This window comes from Triticum aestivum, chromosome 4A (genome assembly GCF_018294505.1).
Source record: "Triticum aestivum cultivar Chinese Spring chromosome 4A, IWGSC CS RefSeq v2.1, whole genome shotgun sequence".
NCBI classification, from domain to species: Eukaryota; Viridiplantae; Streptophyta; class Magnoliopsida; order Poales; family Poaceae; genus Triticum; species Triticum aestivum.
This window is the reverse complement of record NC_057803.1, coordinates 554,440,611-554,459,218: the sequence shown is the minus strand read 5'-3', so window position 1 is coordinate 554,459,218 and position 18,608 is coordinate 554,440,611. Positions and strand designations below refer to the sequence as shown.

Below are 18,608 nucleotides of genomic sequence, written 5' to 3'. Positions count from 1 at the left end.
TTTCTTCACTAGAGCAGCAGCTGAATTGCCGTTTCATGAAGTATCCCTTTGTTCCCTTACCCTTCTTGAAACTAGTGATTTCACCAACCATCAACGATTGATGCTCCTTCTTGATTTCTACTTTCGCGGTGTCAAACATCACGAATATTTCAAGGATCATCATATCTATCCCTGATATGTTATAGTTCATCACGAAGCTCTAGCAGCTTGGTGGCAATGACTTTGGGGAAACATCACTATCTCATCTGGAAGATTAACTCCCACTTGATTCAAGTGATTGTTGCACTCAGACAATCTGAGCACAAGCTCAATGATTGAGCTTTTCTCCCTTAGTTTGCAGGCTAAGAAAATCGCCGGAGGTCTCATACCTCTTGACGTGGGCACGAGCCTGAAATCCCAATTTCAGCCCTCGAAACATCTCATATGTTCCGCGATGTTTCGAAAACGTCTTTGGTGCCTCTACTTAAACCATTTAACTGAACTATCACGTAGTTATCAAAACGTGTATGTTCGATGTTCGAAACATCCACAAACGACGTTTGGGGTTTAGCACACTAAGCGGTGCATTAAGGACATAAGCTATCTACTGTCTGCATAATTGCTACTTTCAACTTTCAACTATATTTTCTCTAGGAACATATCTAAAACAGTAGAACTATAGCGTGAGCTACGACATAATTTGCAAAAGGTCTTTTGACTATGTTCAGGATAATTAAGTTCATCTTATGAACTCCCACTTAGATAGACATCCCTCTGGTCATCTAAGTGATCACATGATCCGAGTCAACTAGGCCGTGTCCGATCATCACGTGAGACGGACTAGTCATCATAGGTGAACATCTTCATGTTGATCGTATCTACTATACGACTCATGCTCGACCTTTCGGTCTCCGTGTTCCGAGGCCATGTCTGCACATGCTAGGTAAAACTGTCTTACACCCGTTGTATGTGAACGTAAGAATCCATCACACCCGATCATCACGTGGTGCTTAGAAGCGACGAACTGTAGCAACGGTGCACAGTTAGGGGAGAACACTTCTTGAAATTTTGGAAGGGATCATCTTATTTACTACCGTCGTCCTAAGCAAACAAGATGCATCAACATGATAAACATCACATGCAATCAAATAGAGTAGTGACATGATATGGCCAATATCATATAGCTCCTTTGATCTTCATCTTCGGGGCTCCATGATCATCTTGTCACCGGCATGACACCATGATCTCCATCATCATGATCTCCATCATCGTGTCTTCATGAAGTTGTCACGCCAACGACTACTTCTACTTCTATGACTAACGCGTTTAGCAATAAAGTAAAGTAGTTTACATGGCGTTCTTCAATGACACGCGGGTCATACAAAAAATAAAGACAACTCCTATGGCTCCTGCCGGTTGTCATACTCATCGACATGCAAGTCGTGAATCCTATTACAAGAACAAGATCAATCTCATACATCACATATATCATTCATCACATCCTTTTGGCCATATCACATCACATAGCATACCCTGCAAAAACAAGTTAGACGTCCTCTAATTGTTGTTGCATGTTTTACGTGGCTGCTATGGGTTTCTAGCAAGAACGTTTCTTACCTACGCAAGACCACAACGTGATATGCCAATTGCTATTTACCCTTCATAAGGACCCTTTTCATCGAATCCGTTCCGACTAAAGTGGGAGAGACTGGCACCCGCTAGCCACCTTATGCACCAAGTGCATGTCAATCGGTGGAACCTGTCTCACGTAAGAGTACGTGTAAGGTCGGTCCGGGCCGCTTCATCCCACAATACCGTCGAAACAAGATTGGACTAGTAATGGTAAGCATATTGAACAACATCAACGCCCACAACTACTTTGTGTTCTACTCGTGCAAAGAATCTACGCAATAGACCTAGCTCATGATGCCACTGTTGGGGAACGTAGCAGAAATTCAAAAAATTTCCTACGAATCACCAAGATCTATCTATGGAGAGACCAGCAACGAGTAGAAGGGGAGTGCATCTACATACCCTTGTAGATTGCTAAGCGGAAGCGTTCAAGTGAACGGGGTTGATGGAGTCGTAGTCGTCGTGATTCAGATCACCGATGATCCTAGTGCCGAACGGACGGCACCTCCGCGTTCAACACACGTATAGCTCGACAATGTCTCCCACGCCTTGATCCAGCAAGGAGAGAGGGAGAGGTTGAGGAAGACTCCATCCAGCAGCAGCACAACGGCGTGGTGGTGATGGAGGAGCGTGGCAATCCTGCAGGGCTTCGCCGAGCACCTACGGGAGAGGAGATGTGTCACGGGAGGGAGAGGGAGGCAACCAAAGGCCTTAGGTATGATTGCTCCTCCTTTTCCCCACTATATATAGGGCCAAGGGAGAGGGGGAGGGCGCAGCCTTGCCCCCTCCTCCAAGGAAGGGGTGCGGCTAAGGATGGGGAGGAGTCCATCCTCCCCAAGGCACCTCGGAGGTGCCTTCCCCCTTTAGGACTCTTCCCTCTCCAAGTTTCCTTGCGCATGGGCCTCTTGGGGCTGGTGCCCTTGGCCCATGTAGGCCAAGGCGCACCCCCTACAGCCCATGTGGCCCCCCGGGGCAGGTGGCCCCACCCGGTGGGCCCCCGGGACCCTTCCGGTGGTCCCGGTACAATACCGATGACCCCGAAACTTGTCCCGATAGCCGAAACAGGACTTCCTATATATAAATCTTTACCTCCGGACCATTCCGGAACTCCTCGTGACGTCCGGGATCTCATCCGGGACTCCGAACAACATTCGGTAACCACATACAAGCTTCCTTTATAACCCTAGCGTCACCGAACCTTAAGTGTGTAGACCCTACGGGTTCGGGAGACATGCAGACATGACCGAGACGTTCTCCGGTCAATAACCAACAGCGGGATCTGGATACCCATGATGGCTCCCACATGTTCCACGATGATCTCATCGGATGAACCACGATGTCAAGGACTCAATCGATCCCGTATACAATTCCCTTTGTCTAGCGGTATTTTACTTGCCCGAGATTCGATCGTCGGTATACCGATACCTTGTTAAATCTCGTTACCGGCAAGTCACTTTACTCGTTCCGTAACACATCATCCCGTGATCAACTCCTTGGTCACATTGCGCATATGATGATGTCCTACCGAGTGGGCCCAGAGATACCTCTCCGTTTTCACGGAGTGACAAATCCCAGTCTCGATCCGCATAAAACAATAGATACTTTCGGAGATACCTGTAGTGCACCTTTATAGTCACCCAGTTATGTTGTGACGTTTGATACACCCAAAGCACTCCTACGGTATCCAGGAGTTACACGATCTCATGGTCAAAGGAAGAGATACTTGACATTGGCAAAGCTCTAGCAAACGAACTACACGATCTTTGAGCTAGTCTTAGGATTGGGTCTTGTCCATCACATCATTCTCCTAATGATGTGATCCCGTTATCAACGACATCCAATGTCCATAGCCAGGAAACCATGACTATCTGTTGATCACAACGAGCTAGTCAACTAGAGGCTCACTAGGGACATATTGTGGTCTATGTATTCACACGTGTATTACGATTTCCGGATAATACAGTTATAGCATGAATAAAAGACAATTATCATGAACAAGGAAATATAATAATAACACTTTTATTATTGCCTCTAGGGCATATTTCCAACAAAACAATGTGCACAAAATTAAGAGTAAAAGCAAATAGATTGGTTGCCTCGTCATGTAGCCGCCACCTCCTCTCCTAAGCTTAGGTTTTCTCCGCCTCGTGCTGGCGCCGCCACCGGTCTGCCTCGTCTCCAGTGGCCTTAGGCCATGGAGGCGTGGTGGATCCTGGCCCTTGTCGTTTGGGAGTGCTCCGTTTCTAGATGTTACTTTGAGTTTTGTTAGTGTTTGTGTTCTGCTCAGGAAGGCGAGTCGGCGGCAGCTCCCTGAAGATGGAATGAGGTTATCCCCGCCTAGGCCCCGTTCAGGTGGTGTGTCTAGCACCGTCGGTGGAAGTGTGGAGATGTATCTCCAGCAAATCTATTTTTTGTGGATCTGTTCATCGTTCTTCTATGTTCATGTGTCTTCAGGTTTGATCCTTCCAATCTACGCTACTTTTCATCGACGGCGGTTGCTGTTCTCGTGCGCTGATCCTATGGGGCCTTAGCATGACGACTTCCCGACTATTTAGTAGAACAAGTTTTGCCTGGCTCCGACGAGGGAGGGGCGATGACGACGGCGCTTTTTCGGCTCGCTTCAATTCTTGTAGTCGTCGCTATGTGGCCTTGGAATTTGGATGTAAATTTTATTATTTCTGATGTTCATTGTACTGTCATGATTGAAGATGAATATATCAAAAAATCCAAAAATAAAATAAAATAAAATAATTATTGAAAAGGGAAAATATTTTTTGAAGGGTAAAAGGAAAAAAAGAAATAATAACGGAAAACAAAAATTAAAAACCACTATGGGCCAGCCTATACCGAGGAAGTGGCCCATGAGGAGGGTATGCGCTGGGTGTGGCTATCCAGCTACCCAGGCGCCAAATAGGAATCGCCTCAATTCTTCTTCTACAAAAAGCAAAAGAAAAAAAGCTGTCTTGTATAGATGGGGCGTCAATTAGCATCTGAAGCCTATAAATAACAGCAAGCTAAGCTAGGTTCATCAGCTTTAGCTAGCTAACTCTGCGACTTGTCTCACATGTTCCTCCTCTGCTCAAGAGCGCATGCCACAAACACACTTCTTCGTATACACCGGCCGGGAGTTCATATAGACACCGCACCGAGTGAGTTGCAGGAGGGTTGGGCTGCTAGATTTGGAGTAGTTATCTTGTCTCGCCCGCCGCCGGCCTGATACATCGTCGACGCCTGCCGTCCGGATCGATCAAATCGATGGGGAAGATGGTGCTGCTGGGCAAGTGCTGGCAGGAGTCGAAGCTGCTGTGGCACATCGCGTTCCCGGCGATCCTCACCGCCGTGTTCCAGTTCTCCATCAACTTCGTCACCGTCGGCTTCGTCGGCCACATCGGCGTGGTCGAGCTTGCCGCCGTCACCGTCGCCCAGAACGTCATCGAGGGCTTCGCCTACGGTGTCCTGGTACGCACGCCACAAGCCAATCAACTTGCATATATGCTTACACTTGCAGCCCTCCGGCCGGGACAGGGACTAGGCAAGAAGAGACTTATTTCATCATTCAGGCAGCCGCCGCCGCCTTATCATTCTGAATAGGACGCAAATTCTAAACAAACTTAAAAGAACAGCTAAAAATGAAGCGGAAGCCCTCTAGCCGGCAACAAGCTTGTTACAAAATGGGCGGGTTCAATGGGGTTCCATGGATGCCATGGCACCCCTCTGAAATGCAAAAAGTTATTTTACCATATACTATCAGGCTAACAAATGTGTATTAGAAGTGATCAATCGCATGAGTGTTAAGCTCGGCACCCCGGCGATGAAGTTCTAGATCCGCCATTGGTTACGAAGGTATGTACGTGAGTTCATAAACGCCTTGATTAACTGAATCATGTGTTCAATTCAGACTAGCTTCGGTTCTTAATTATATTCCAAAATTTGCAAAGCATGGACTGGAAAGTTGTAATCCTAATCGAGATGCATGAAGTGCAGCTAGTAGGTAGGTATAGCTACACCACCAAAAAAAATATATCTGTTGGCCCATTGTCAAATGGAGAGAGGAAAGAAAAGAAGGAAGAGAAAAAACTGGGTTTATGGTGGAGTATGGGGCTGAGTCGGCGATGTCCGTAGACCGTGAAAGTTCCCAATATGATGCCGGTTTGTGAGTTTCAGTTGTCCGCCCACATCTGCGAACATTAGATGAGGCGTGTTGGATGGATAAAAATGTTCGGACCATTGGGTTTGGAAACTTGGCATTTTGATTATCCATGTTGGAGGTGCTAAAGAAAAAAGCATAGGAAGGTTTGGCTAGCATGCATGAGCGCAAGACCCGCGGTAGTGGCACGTGGAGAAGGAGAACCATGTGTGTTAACCTAGATACCTGACCACACAACTGGCTCGTAATTGTGGTGGCCGACATTGCACCGTGCAGAGCATCCATCCATATCCATATCCATATGCAAGTAAAGAGCCGGGCTTCTTTTCTGAACAGTGAAGCTGAGTATAGATATCTGCTTTTGCTAGAAGACAATCGTTCTCTCTAGGTCGATCTCCCACAAAAATGTTTTGGGTGGAGCTGCGCGCACACAGATGTACGTGTGGTGCGTGCTCATCAGTCATCACTCGTCGTGCCGCGGCGGCCACACCTACTTCGAGTGGCCAGCCAAATTCGGGCCGACCCATGCATGATCGAACGAAGGACAAGGACGAGACGCCACGCCACGTCCAAGGGAACCATTTCAGATTTTCCGGCGGTCGTTTTCGATCGTTAGGTGCACGGGGCAAAATAGACGGATGCACATTCAGCCGGTCTATCCATGGACCACCCAAACTCCATCCACAAACACATGGGCATTAGCTACCTACGATTTTTTTTAAACATAATATAGACGCAAATGCTCGTACATATGCAGACGGTGCATGTACACATACCGACATACATACGGCGCGTACATTTGGCCATTTCACTCTCTGCGTGTTGGAGTAGGCAACGGTAGTGCAGACTATGAAAACTTGTGAATGTACATTCTCTCCTGTAATATACTCCCTCCGCCGCAAATATACGATGTTCTAACTTTTTCTATGCGGAAAAGCCTTTTATTGTGAAAGCAATCGCTCACACATGTTCACTCTGCATGGCCGGTCAAGTGAGTGCTCTGTCCCCTTTTTTCACTTTTGTGTGTATGTCTATCATCTTCTTTTTACATTTTTCCACTTCTATGCCGTTTTCCACAAAAAATCAATATTTCTTTTTTCATTCTCCTATTCTGTTTTCTGTGGGGTTTCATTTGTCTATTACACTTCAATATTTTTGTTACTTTTCTTCTTTTGGGGAGATGCGATGAAACTTTTTTTAATGTTAACTTTTTTCTTTAATATACGAATATCTCTGTTAAGATTTAATACATGAATATATATATGGATATTTATTTAATATATGAATGATTTTCTTTAATACATGAACATTTTTCTTTAATATATGAACATTTTCCCTAGACATGGAGCTCCAGAACTGGTAGGGGTACGAAACGGTCCGCACCTAGGGAGATGTGCCTAGACCGTTGACATCCCATGCCATGGTTAGATGCATGGCCAATCACCATGAACCGCCATCGGAGGAGCATGCCGCCCAGCCCTAGCTGGCGTGAGGTGGCAGGACTCTCTCGGCTATGGCAACTACACAACACAGCGCCCAACACCCGCACAACAAATGAGCCAGACTAGTGGCGACGGGCAGGGAAATCATATCTATTTGAAAAAGAGACTACTTGAACAGATGAAATGGAAGGAAGGCATGAAAATTCGATCTACCAACATAGAGTCCGCTCCTCCCAGGAAAAAGAAATTTGCTACTTTGACTCATCGGTCTGTCTATGAAGTTCGGTGCTCAAAAAAGAGAAAAATAGTCCAAAACAAGCTTTTCCAAGCTCTACAAGACCTCCGCGTGTTGTCATTCAACTCCACACAAGCCTGTCATTGGGCTAGTTGCATCTTCGGCCGATACAAAGGAGAAGTGGCGGTCGGTGAAATAGCCCTCTAACTCGTAGCTCTTCTTGCTTAACGTGAAAACTCCAATGCCGAAGAGGGGGCATGCGGAGCAGGAACTACCAGTAATTAGGTCAAGATCCACTCCCAAGACGATAAGGTTCGGAGACCATCGTGTTGATTTCTGGACGACGGTGTCAGAGGAAGTATGGGGTAACAACTGCAGACCATGGTTGGAAAGGAGAGGGAAAGGACGAAGATATTGCTGGATATAGTAGCACTTTTCTGATTAATTTAATGTCATGGAGAAGTTGCTTTCACCTTTAATGAACACACCATCCATCTCATAGAGATCAGAATGTATGAGCTTTAGTGGCGGCAAGTGTCTCTCCTTCACGGCCTTGTGAGGCTTGCGAGGTAGCTCAGATTGTATACACGCATGACACTTAGAGCCTTTGGCTAGAGTGAAACTCGAGATTACATTCAACTTAATTAGCTAGTTGTGTCATACAACCAAAATTAATATGACAAAGACGTGAATGCCAAACCTTAGGTTCGTTCACACTCGAATGAATATGGTTCACGACTTTATTACAAAAATTCGCTAGGAAAAGGCGTAATAAACTTCTGCATTAATATCCTTCTCCAACAAAGAGTCCATATCTCGATATGACTACTCTATTATATACTCGAATACGAACTTAAAACCTTCCTTAATTACATAGAAGGGATCCACTAACAAGATCCTTTTTGATAGCGGGACATGCTACATATTCTTTAGCTACACGATTTTCCCAAAGTCCCAATGTGCCAACACTAGGAACAGAAGCATGTGAGCCATTCCCCATCAGGACGGAGCAATCTCGTGTACCTTGGTAAGAAGATAACAATGACACATCAGCACACACATGAATATTTGCATCTGTATCAACCTACCAACAATGGACTAACAAACTGTAAGTACAATAAAAAACTACCATACCCAGATACCCCCATTATCATTGTTGCTCATGGTCACACTGGCATACTTGGAGTCCTGTGCTGGCTTCTTAAACTTGTTCAGTCACCTTTCAGCCCAGTGACCATCATCACCACAAGTGAAGCAACCAACGTTATTCTTGTCTTTCTTCTTACCCTTCTTATTGAAGGTAGTATTTTGTTGGATCGTGTTCTTTCTCTTGAAATTGTTGAAATTCTTCTGCATCACATTTGTGCTGGAAGATCTCTTGGCCCCTTTCATGTGTGAGTCATTTGCTCTTGAGATCTGCTCAACCTCACATGACCGATGACGCCTCAACTGAGAATTCATGTCTCAAGTGCTTGAGAGAAGTAGCAAAGTTCCTTTGAGAAGGAGGGGGTTTAGCAATTATGCATCCCATGACAAACTTGTTCGGTAATTCGCACTTACAGAGCACGAGCTCCTTAGCGATCCACTGTATCACATGAGCCTGGTCCAGTACAGTACGACTATCAACCATCATGTAATCATAATCATGGAACTGCTCCATAGCATACATCTCACTTCTAGCATTAGTTGCACCGCACTTAGCTTTCAGTGCATCCCATAAGTTCTTCGCAACCCACATATGCAGATATGCATCGACTAACATGTCTCCGATCACACTCAGAACGGCTCCCACAAAATGGTGGTGGCCTCCCTAAATGCCTTTTCATGTTCAGGAACAATCATTCCAGTGGGGAAGCCATGTGGTTGCACCGCACTTAGCTTTCAGTGCATCCCATAAGTTCTTCGCAACCCACGTATGCAGATATGCATCGACTAACATGTCTTCGATCACACTCAGAACGGCTCCCACAAAATGGTGGTGGCCTCCCTAAATGCCTTTTCATGTTCAGGAACAATCATTCCAGTGGGGAAGCCACCAGCAACCCAAAATACGTTCATTATTGTGAGTCACAAGGTGCTCTTGGTCTATCAACGCTTAAAATGCGTATCTGTAAACGGGTCCGGTTTCAATGCCTGTACAAATAAGGTTTTTGGATTGCGGGATATATTAGCATTTTTTGATTAATTTAACAGTGTGAAGCTCATACAAATATTTAAACATGTGAGCATGTAATGAACATAGAACCGAAACATCTATGAACAAAGTAAATACGACTAGCACATGAACGAGTAAATAGGGATGACCAGATCATATACTCCAGTAGGCCAGGCTAAGGTCGCGGATGCGGAAGCGGCCGTAGCTTCCTGCGTAGCCTTCTTCTTGGTGGCGGCGGCATTAGCCATGGCGTCGGTGTCGGGGAAGTAGTTGAAGCAAAGGACAGGGATGAATAGGGAGCAATCGCGCCGAGGCGCTCCCCAAAAACCTTATCGCCCTTCTTCTAGTGTAGGATCGCAAAGTAGGGGGTTCTGGAGGCCTACTCTTCCGAACGGCCATGAACATGGTGATGGGATGGGATCGCCTTAAGCATCATGAGTGGAACATTAGAATGACAAGGAACTGAGTGTGTGGGGTGGAGTGTCAACACGTCCAATATATAGGTCATCCTGTACGGGGTCATGGGCTTAGGCTTAGGCCCATGCCCAAGTCGGCAAACAACTCACAGTCCAATGTCTCGGATAGTGTCACTTCCATTAGCGAGGCGGCGGCGGACGAGCACGTGTATGCCACTCATCTTCTCAAGCTCCAATAACATGTAAAATAGAATCTCATATAAAAAGGTCTCAACTCTCTTCCACTAGCGGTATGGTATTAAAGTTTCGACCATTTCATGACACCCTACATAGACATAGGCCTTCGAGATTAACAAGGAATTATTGTTCATATGAGCCCAAGGCCCATCTATAATTTAACAAATATCTTCTTCGAGGTAAACTTGTCTAGAGCCTTCCGCACATACCTATGCAGTGTGTGCATATGCGCGATCGTGTCTGTTGGCTAAAGGCTAAACCTAGGCAAACATTAGGTCGGGACGAGCTTGTAAAAGCCCGACCATCTTTTCTCAAGCCTGAGCCTAACCTGAAGCCCGCAATACACTCTTTTATTGAGCCTGAGCCTGGCCAAAATTTTGTTTTTCAATGTTCACATGTGTAAGCCCGACCTGAAATACTGAAAAAGGGAAGCTCGAGCCCAGACTGAACTACCATCCGCGCTGCAAAACGAGGCCCAAGCCTAGCCCGAACGACAAGTATGGCCCAACTTCACATGGGTTTTTCGAGTCGGACTGCCCATGCTCAGGTGTACTAAAGGCTATCACACGATTAACGAGTTGAAAAAAATGATTTCATATCTGAATGGATCGGCGTTTGAATTTTGCTGTTTCCCGCGCACGCATGTAATGTTGCAAGTTGAAAACACACAATCTGATCGACTGTGTGGGTTGCGTTGGCAGCTTGGCATGGGAAGCGCTCTGGAGACGCTGTGCGGGCAGGCGGTGGGCGCAGGGCAGGTGGACATGCTGGGCATCTACATCCAGCGCTCCTGGATCATCTGTGGCGCCACCGCGCTGGCCCTCGTGCCGACCTACGTTTTCACGACGCCCATCCTACAGGCCCTCCACCAGCCCGCCACCATCTCCGTCGTCGCCGGTCGGTACACGCGATGGGTCATCCCGCAGCTATTTGCCTACGCCGCCAACTTCCCACTGCAGAAGTTCTTACAGGCGCAGAGCAAGGTCTGGGCCATGACCTTCATCTCCGGCGTGGGGCTCGCCCTCCACGCCGCGCTCAACTACATCTTCGTCACGCGCCTCGATCATGGCCTCTTCGGCGCCGCCATGATCGGGAACGTCACATGGTGGATCATCATCCTCGCGCAGCTCGCCTACCTCGTCTCGGGCTGCTTCCCGGAGGCGTGGAAGGGGTTCTCAATGCTCGCTTTCAGCAACATCGCCGCCTTCGTCAAGCTGTCCCTCGCCTCCGCCGCCATGCTCTGGTTGGCAGATACACGAACTTAATTGAGATCAGCATACAGGTTGCTTAAAATGCACTATCATTTTGAATAGTACTTATAAATTTATACATGTGTGTGTTATCTAGCTTGGAGGTCTGGTACTACACTGCAGTGCTCATCCTTGTGGGTCTCCTGAAAAATGCTCAACTCGAGGTTGACATCATGTCAGTCTGGTAAGAAAATTTCCTCTGGCAAACTTGTAACTGAACTTTGTGTACATGTAAAGAATCGATTCAATGATTAGACTACATCTGAAATTGACAGCATCAACTACCAGCTCTGGGCCGTGATGGTTGCACTAGGCCTCAATGGAGCAGTGAGGTATAATGCGTGCAACAACACAAATATAGCAGCACCAACATAAGACTGCAATTGTACAAAAGTAGATGAAATCCATTAGTGTTTGTGCTAATGCAAAAAATGTCTGACATGCAGCGTTAGGGTGTCGAACGAGCTGGGCGCTAACAAGCCGAAGGCAGCGAGGTTCTCAGTGATCATGGCGGTGTCAACGTCCGCTGCCATCGGTGCAGTCTTCCTGGCCGTGTTCCTTGCCTGGAGGACCGAGCTGCCACGGGTTTTCAGCGACAACGACGAGGTGGTGAGTAAGGCTGCGAAGCTCGGCTACCTTCTTGCAGCAACCATCTTCCTCAACAGCATCCAGCCTGTGCTCACAGGCACGTACCACCGAGTTACCAAATCAAGCCATTATTCCCAATGGGAACTGGAAGATCTGAACAGCAAACTTTTCGGTGTCCTTGTGCAGGTGTGGCGATAGGAGCAGGGTGGCAGACGCTTGTTGCCTTCATAAACATTGGATGCTACTACTTGGTTGGCATCCCACTGGGATTCCTCTTTGGCTTCAAGCTTAAACTTGGTGCACTGGTAAGGACAAAATCAAATCAACTTCCAAAATGAGACGGGCAATCGGACTCTAACCTCTGCTCTGAACATACAACAATGTGTTTCTGGCTTTCTGCAGGGAATTTGGGCGGGCATGTCCATTGGCACGCTGCTGCAGACTGTTGTACTTCTCATAATTTGCTTCAGAACCAAGTGGAAGAAACAGGTGCAGTGCTATGCTAATATCACTCAATCCAAGATTTGTTTTCTATAGATATGACTCAATCGAATTTATTTCTTGACTTGATTGAAGTTGAGCAGATCTTTAATCTGAACTTCTAACATTGCAGGCTATGTTGGCCGAAGGGAGGATAAGGGAGTGGGGAGGAAGCAGCGAAACATTGCCGGCGGCGACAGACGGTAGCATAGATAGATGATCAGATGGTTCCTGCACGCAGATTGGACAATGCTATTTATGTACATGGAAAACACATATAGGCAGATTATATAACTAATTAACCTGGACAGATTGAGATTGATCCAATGTACCTCGACTTCGTCATTGGGGAAATCGGTCTTTTAGGATTTGTTTGGATCGAAGAAATGAAAATCAACTACTAATTCCTGTTTAACGAGAATTAGAATTGGGAATCAATTTCAATTCAGGTATATGGATGGCGACAGAGTTGCAAAACCAAATTAGTAGGGAAGTCAAAGCTAAGTTTTGTTTGGTTCAGCACTTTGAAGAATCGAGCGCGCAAACACAAACTAATGTATTTCTGTATGTAGTGTTACATATAACATATTACAAGTAAATATAAATAAGATACAAGCACTAGACATGTACTCCCTCCGTTCCATGAACTAAAACCACGACAAGTAATTTGAAACGGAAGGAGTACCAAATAATGTTAATATGAGGCACATATATTGTGCTTCTTATATTTATACTACAAAATAGTATTGATGTTACAATACTGCATTACATATTTCTTCGAACTAATTTGTACAATGGATTGTAGTAGTTTTTTCTATTATATTTTATTCTATGTCCACCAGGGCATATATGTACCTTTTTGTTCTTGTTAACCCATCATATACTTTATAAATATATAATACAGTATATAATCTATTCTAAATATATTTAAATTACTATTGAATGAGCAGCACTGTTCATGGTCCGAAAACAGACACAATTCCAATGACACATTCTGCGGCAGATCTTGGCACAGGATCATATTGTGGAGTTGTCACAGCAGATCTTGGAACAGGGTCATATTGTGGAGCAGGGGCATCTGCTTGCTTTGTATGGCCAGCCATTTCCCTCTTTATGCAAAAAAATAATAATGCCAGGTGTATCTTTTAGTAAATTTTAAAATCAGATTTCCTCATTCAATACTCAAACATACATATTTTACAATTGGCCCTTGACATGCATTTAGTTTAGCTCTGTCACTAATGTCGAAAATACAGGCAAGACATAAAAATGGAACTGCATACGCACATACAGAAAGGCATTGCTTTCAGACATCAAAATACATTCAACTTCCTTTTTGTATATCGAATATTTACATTGTGCACACAATCATAAAATGAGACTGCCAAAGATTTCTCATGCTTATCACCTTGGGAAATTCATATCTAAAGCACAACAGGAAATATCTCTAATTTATGGTATATGATGACTAAATCCTCATTTTTCTGTCTTCTATCTGTCATCTTATGCTGGTATGCCTAACTTTGAACCAAAAAGCCCTCGTAGGATAGGATATGCCCCATGCTCACAAACTGAAGATGCAAAACCCTACCTCAACTTGGAAAAGAACCTGACCGCTTGATATGATCAAGGGTACCTCTCAAGCCATATCGTTCAACTGCTCGAATGCCAGCTCGAAACCCATCTCCATATATTGCAGAGGGGTCTGTTTCGATCTGGTGCTTGAAGAATTCTCCAAGTTTTTTCTCAAAGTCAGTCTTTTCACCCTTTTTCACCAAGGAAGATGGTGAAGAAGGTGTCGCTGTTGCTTCTGCTGCTACTGCTGCTTCTGCTGCTACAGCTGCTGCTTCAGATGTGGTTGCAATGCTACTACTTGAACCTGATACGATTTCAGACTCAAGCCAGAGATGAGCTAGGACCTGACAGATGCCTTCTTCAACCTCTGGACTACGGATTCGGTATCCTATAAATAAAGAGAAGATATCAATACGTAGATGCAGCAGTGTTTGATGGCACAAAAATACAAGTATGCATAAGATTCTGCAAAACAAAAATAGACACGTACAATAGTACCTTTAAGCCGAAGGTATGCATGCATCATCTCATGAGCTAGAATATAGCCTGTGAGCAGTCTGCAAGCAATTAATCAGTGGAAATCAAACATACGTACATTCGCAACAAAGGACTTCTTAACAGGTTCGTACACTGGTTGCAGAATCAACATCAATCAAACATTAGCATCAACTGTGCTCAGTTTGGGAAACGTATGAAAATAACTAAATTTACCTTGGCAAAGCATATAGGACAAGAATTGCAGTCACTTCACACCGCCGAACTAGTTTCTGTGGTGCTGTAGAAATGTCTATCATTTTGTTTCCTGGTCCAATTATTGGTCGTCTCGATATCTGTGTAATGTATATGTTAATTTACCATGAATTCTCATAAGTATGAAGGTGACATACAAGAAAATGTTGTAAGAACTTACCATTCTGACAATTTGCTCTTCCGATAGGCAGAGACCCCTGGTTTCAGGAAGGTGATGCCCCTAATCAAGCAGGTTAAAAAATTAGTTAATCAACATACATTACAAAATGGTGAATATCATATCACTTACCATTTTCTCTACTTCCCTGGCTTCATTTAAACCTTGACGTTCAACCAAAAGCAAGGGGATCTGTTGCTCTACTTTCATGTTCAAACCCTCATAGAATTCCTGGATATCAATGTATACTGGTTGGCACTCGTCTGTGTCCATTATTGAAGTATATAGACACTCCAAGCAGAGCTTCCGGCCATCATCTAATGTTATGTACTTGATATCCTTTGGCTGGGGTTGATGATAAAAAATGGAAGACGCAAAATTCATTAGACCAATCAAATGCGAATATTTGCACTATGAATTGAAGCAGCTGTAAGCCTGTAACTGAAGTAAACTGCCAGTTAATTTCTGATTGGTATAGCCATAACCCCAACCTCCATTCGTTCACAACTGCAACACCTAGGAGTACCGTCATTGTCATGCGAAGGACAATACTTCTGCATCCAGAAAGGATGGGCCCGGTATTCAATTAAACCATTTTTATTTGTTCGAATCTGGTCACAAAAATACAATCAGCACATTTCAACAGATAAATTAAAATTAGGCACCACCAAATACTCAAGCTCACTCATAAACTTGAAACACCGGTTGCTTACAAAGTTCTTGCAAACATCACATTTTGGATGAAAGTTCTCCTTGTAGCAGGAACTGTGGTATGAATGATCTTCATGTACTGCAAACTTGCCAACAGAAAGGCTGACATTTATAATTTTATCACAAGTTGAGGTATGTTAAATCAAATGTGTTAGTTTTTGTACCTCAGAGTCTGATATTGGCTCACTGCAAGCTAAACACCTGAAGCACTGAGGGTGCCAAACAGAATCCATACAACTGAGAAACTGTCCATGTCCAAGTGGAGTTTTACATCCAGCACAAACCCTACATGAGTCCATATGATGCACCATATCTGTTAAAAATGCAAAACAAAGAAGCTCCTGGCGAAAACAAATGGAGACAGAACCCAATGATTCTACCATCTTATAATATAGAGTTCTGAGAACCCAAGGTTTCCGCTATTTTACTCTACAGTAAGGGTATTAGAACTCGAGGAGACAACTGATTTCAGATGGCAGGTATAAGAGCGTGACTTAACAATGGCAGCATGCAAAGAGAGAATTGTTTCATAACTTAAAGGTAAGCGGAAGATATATGTCACTATGCAGTTAAATTTCGAAAAGACTGTGTGACTACCAAAAGTATTTAAATTTGTCACCTGTAACAATATTGCTACCTTTTTGCAAAAAATATTTCATTCACTATAAATTTTTATATTTTTTACTAACATACTCGGATATGGATGGTCAAAGGTCTCTATCGAGACCACATTTATGCCGGAAACAAGTAAAATGGAATGAAGGTAACTAATACATAATACTTGCGGGACAACGCATATGTTTACATTGTTTACCCATAATCAACCCAACCAACAAGTCAGTGCATACGCTCCCAACACTAATCAAACGTTCCTAATCGGGGAAAGTTCCGCCGTATAGCAGTCAACTGGATTACCTGCATCCACCGGTAAGCCTCAACACTACCCAAGTCTTTCCGAGCTTTACACTTTTACAACCCATACGCTTGGAATAAAATGTGAAACTATACTAGTGATCATTGTTACATGAACGATTTTTCAGTGGAGTACAAACTCAATTTGAAACATAAATATTGATCCCCGGTCCCAATCACACCCTGATCTTGGACTGAGCAGTATGATTTAGATCAGCAGTTTAGATAAGGTTTCTGCTGTTTCTATATTGTATAAAGCAGGTTGCAGAGTATGAACCACACATTCACAAGCCTGATGAACAGAATGCCCTAGTATTCGTTGTCATCCCACAGGCATGTACCTTCTCATATCATGCTATGAAGCTGGTCATGAATCAATGGCCTGATGCTATTTTATTACATGTCCTGAATTTTGCTTCATCCCCCAAGTTGATACATGAGGTTAAACATCCAAAATCGTATTCGTTCTCACCTTTTGTGAGATCAACAAGTTACAGCAATGGATGTAAGTGAAGCACACCTCAACCAAATATATATGCATGTGTTTTTTGCTATAAAATCAATTAGTTAGAAAAACCAACACAGTAGATTGTTATTCACTGTTTCACACTAATGCAACATGCAATGCAAGCGCCACTCAGTGGTGTCAAGTGTCAACGAAAGAAAAACAAACTTTTCCAAGTCCACAAACTAAATTATCGTGAAACTAGAGATGAATCATAATGTACTATTATAACAAATACCTCGATCTACTTGATGGCAAGATATCTGGCAGTAGGCTAGTTGCTGGAGTACTATCTGAGTGAACCCCCCCCGCCGGAATTTTCTGACGAAGAGGATGTTTATCTTTCAGACTTTCTTGCAGAGCCCGTGCAAGCTCTTCATCTTCTTCTAAATGATCATCAGTATCTGGTTCATAAGTAAAAGCAAATGACAAAAACATTAAAAATATTCTTTCTATCAACTTTACATATTTGGACATGCTCATTAACCTAGAACTGCTATCCCAAACTAAGAAACTTTAATGACACATGCAACCAGGTAAAAGAATCTCTAAACTAGAGATTATCAAAACTGGTTTAGTTGGGATAATACAAACCAATGGCCTTTCCCTTCCTTTGTCCTTCCTCTGATAAGGATAATGCAATAGCACGATCTATGTCTTCATTGTCACTGGCATGTGTATCCTACAGTATAATTGGGAACCAAATTAGCAACAGTGAAGTAAATAAAGCTGTTCATTTTATCTTGGAATCATGTACCACGTTGTGTGCCCTGATTTATATAAAAATGCAGTGGCTCCTGAAAAATCAAGAACAAATTGTTCGATCCCTCACTATCTATGCTTCTGTAGCATTCAATTTAAACTTCCCACGACTGATTTATCCCATGTGATTTGTCACAGAGAAGAGCAACTTCAAATTGAGAGAGTAATAAACAGACAAGGAAGCGCATGATAAAATGGTAATATATGATAGTCAGAATTAAGGCATTTTTAGGAATGAACATTTTACAGCTAGTTATTTCCAGCAAAGAAGAAAAAGGCAAAATTGGGCAGTACATGTGACGTAGCGTGCTGGGTTGAATAGCCTTCACTAAAGTTCCCGTCATACTGTCCTCTTATAACTTTATTTACCGAACTTTTAACAACTTTACTCAGCCAACCCATGTATTTCTTTATTGGAGGATGAAGATCCATTTTGTCCACCCGATGATGAAAATCTATTTTGTTCAGTCGATGATGACGATCCCTTGGAGGATGACGACTCATTTTGTGCATCCGAAGGTGGACGACCCTTGTGCCTGCAGCAAAAAGTGAATTCATGCAGAAATAAGCTAAGAGAGACCTGCAGCTGAGTTTCTTGTTTGCATTAAAAGCTAGCATTGGGAGGAAGTTGGATTTTAAGGCTCTAGGCCTGCATCTCAATTAGTATATCATTTC

At 43.9% G+C, this 18,608-nt stretch overlaps 2 protein-coding genes across 2 annotated transcripts; one reads left to right on the top strand and one right to left on the bottom strand.

The window, feature by feature from the left end:
* Positions 1 to 4,624: 4,624 nt before the first annotated feature.
* Positions 4,625 to 12,976, top strand: LOC123086915 (protein DETOXIFICATION 33). Its single transcript, XM_044508747.1, has 8 exons — positions 4,625 to 5,070; positions 10,945 to 11,486; positions 11,591 to 11,677; positions 11,769 to 11,825; positions 11,940 to 12,178; positions 12,268 to 12,386; positions 12,484 to 12,570; positions 12,695 to 12,976. The coding sequence occupies exons 1-8, from the start codon at positions 4,867 to 4,869 to the stop codon at positions 12,779 to 12,781; spliced, it is 1,422 nt and encodes a 473-aa protein (XP_044364682.1). The 5' UTR covers positions 4,625 to 4,866; the 3' UTR covers positions 12,782 to 12,976.
* An 873-nt stretch (positions 12,977 to 13,849) lies between these two features.
* Positions 13,850 to 18,400, bottom strand: LOC123086914 (protein DA1-related 1; the record flags this gene model as incomplete). Its single annotated transcript, XM_044508746.1, is given in 11 exon segments — positions 13,850 to 14,524; positions 14,635 to 14,693; positions 14,848 to 14,966; positions 15,047 to 15,106; positions 15,176 to 15,388; positions 15,535 to 15,654; positions 15,757 to 15,840; positions 15,919 to 16,039; positions 17,410 to 17,575; positions 17,766 to 17,853; positions 18,228 to 18,400. Coding segments are annotated over 11 exon segments (1,574 nt in total), but the record flags the coding sequence as incomplete, so codon positions are not given.
* Positions 18,401 to 18,608: the final 208 nt, after the last annotated feature.

Excerpts from the sequence above, each read along its gene's own strand:
- LOC123086915 (XM_044508747.1), top strand. The coding sequence starts at position 4,867 with ATGGGGAAGATGGTGCTGCTGGGCAAGTGCTGGCAGGAGTCGAAGCTG. Across the intron at positions 11,678-11,768 it reads GTTGACATCATGTCAGTCTG|CATCAACTACCAGCTCTGGG; the intron begins GTAAGAAAATTT and ends TGAAATTGACAG. Across the intron at positions 12,571-12,694 it reads GAACCAAGTGGAAGAAACAG|GCTATGTTGGCCGAAGGGAG; the intron begins GTGCAGTGCTAT and ends CTAACATTGCAG.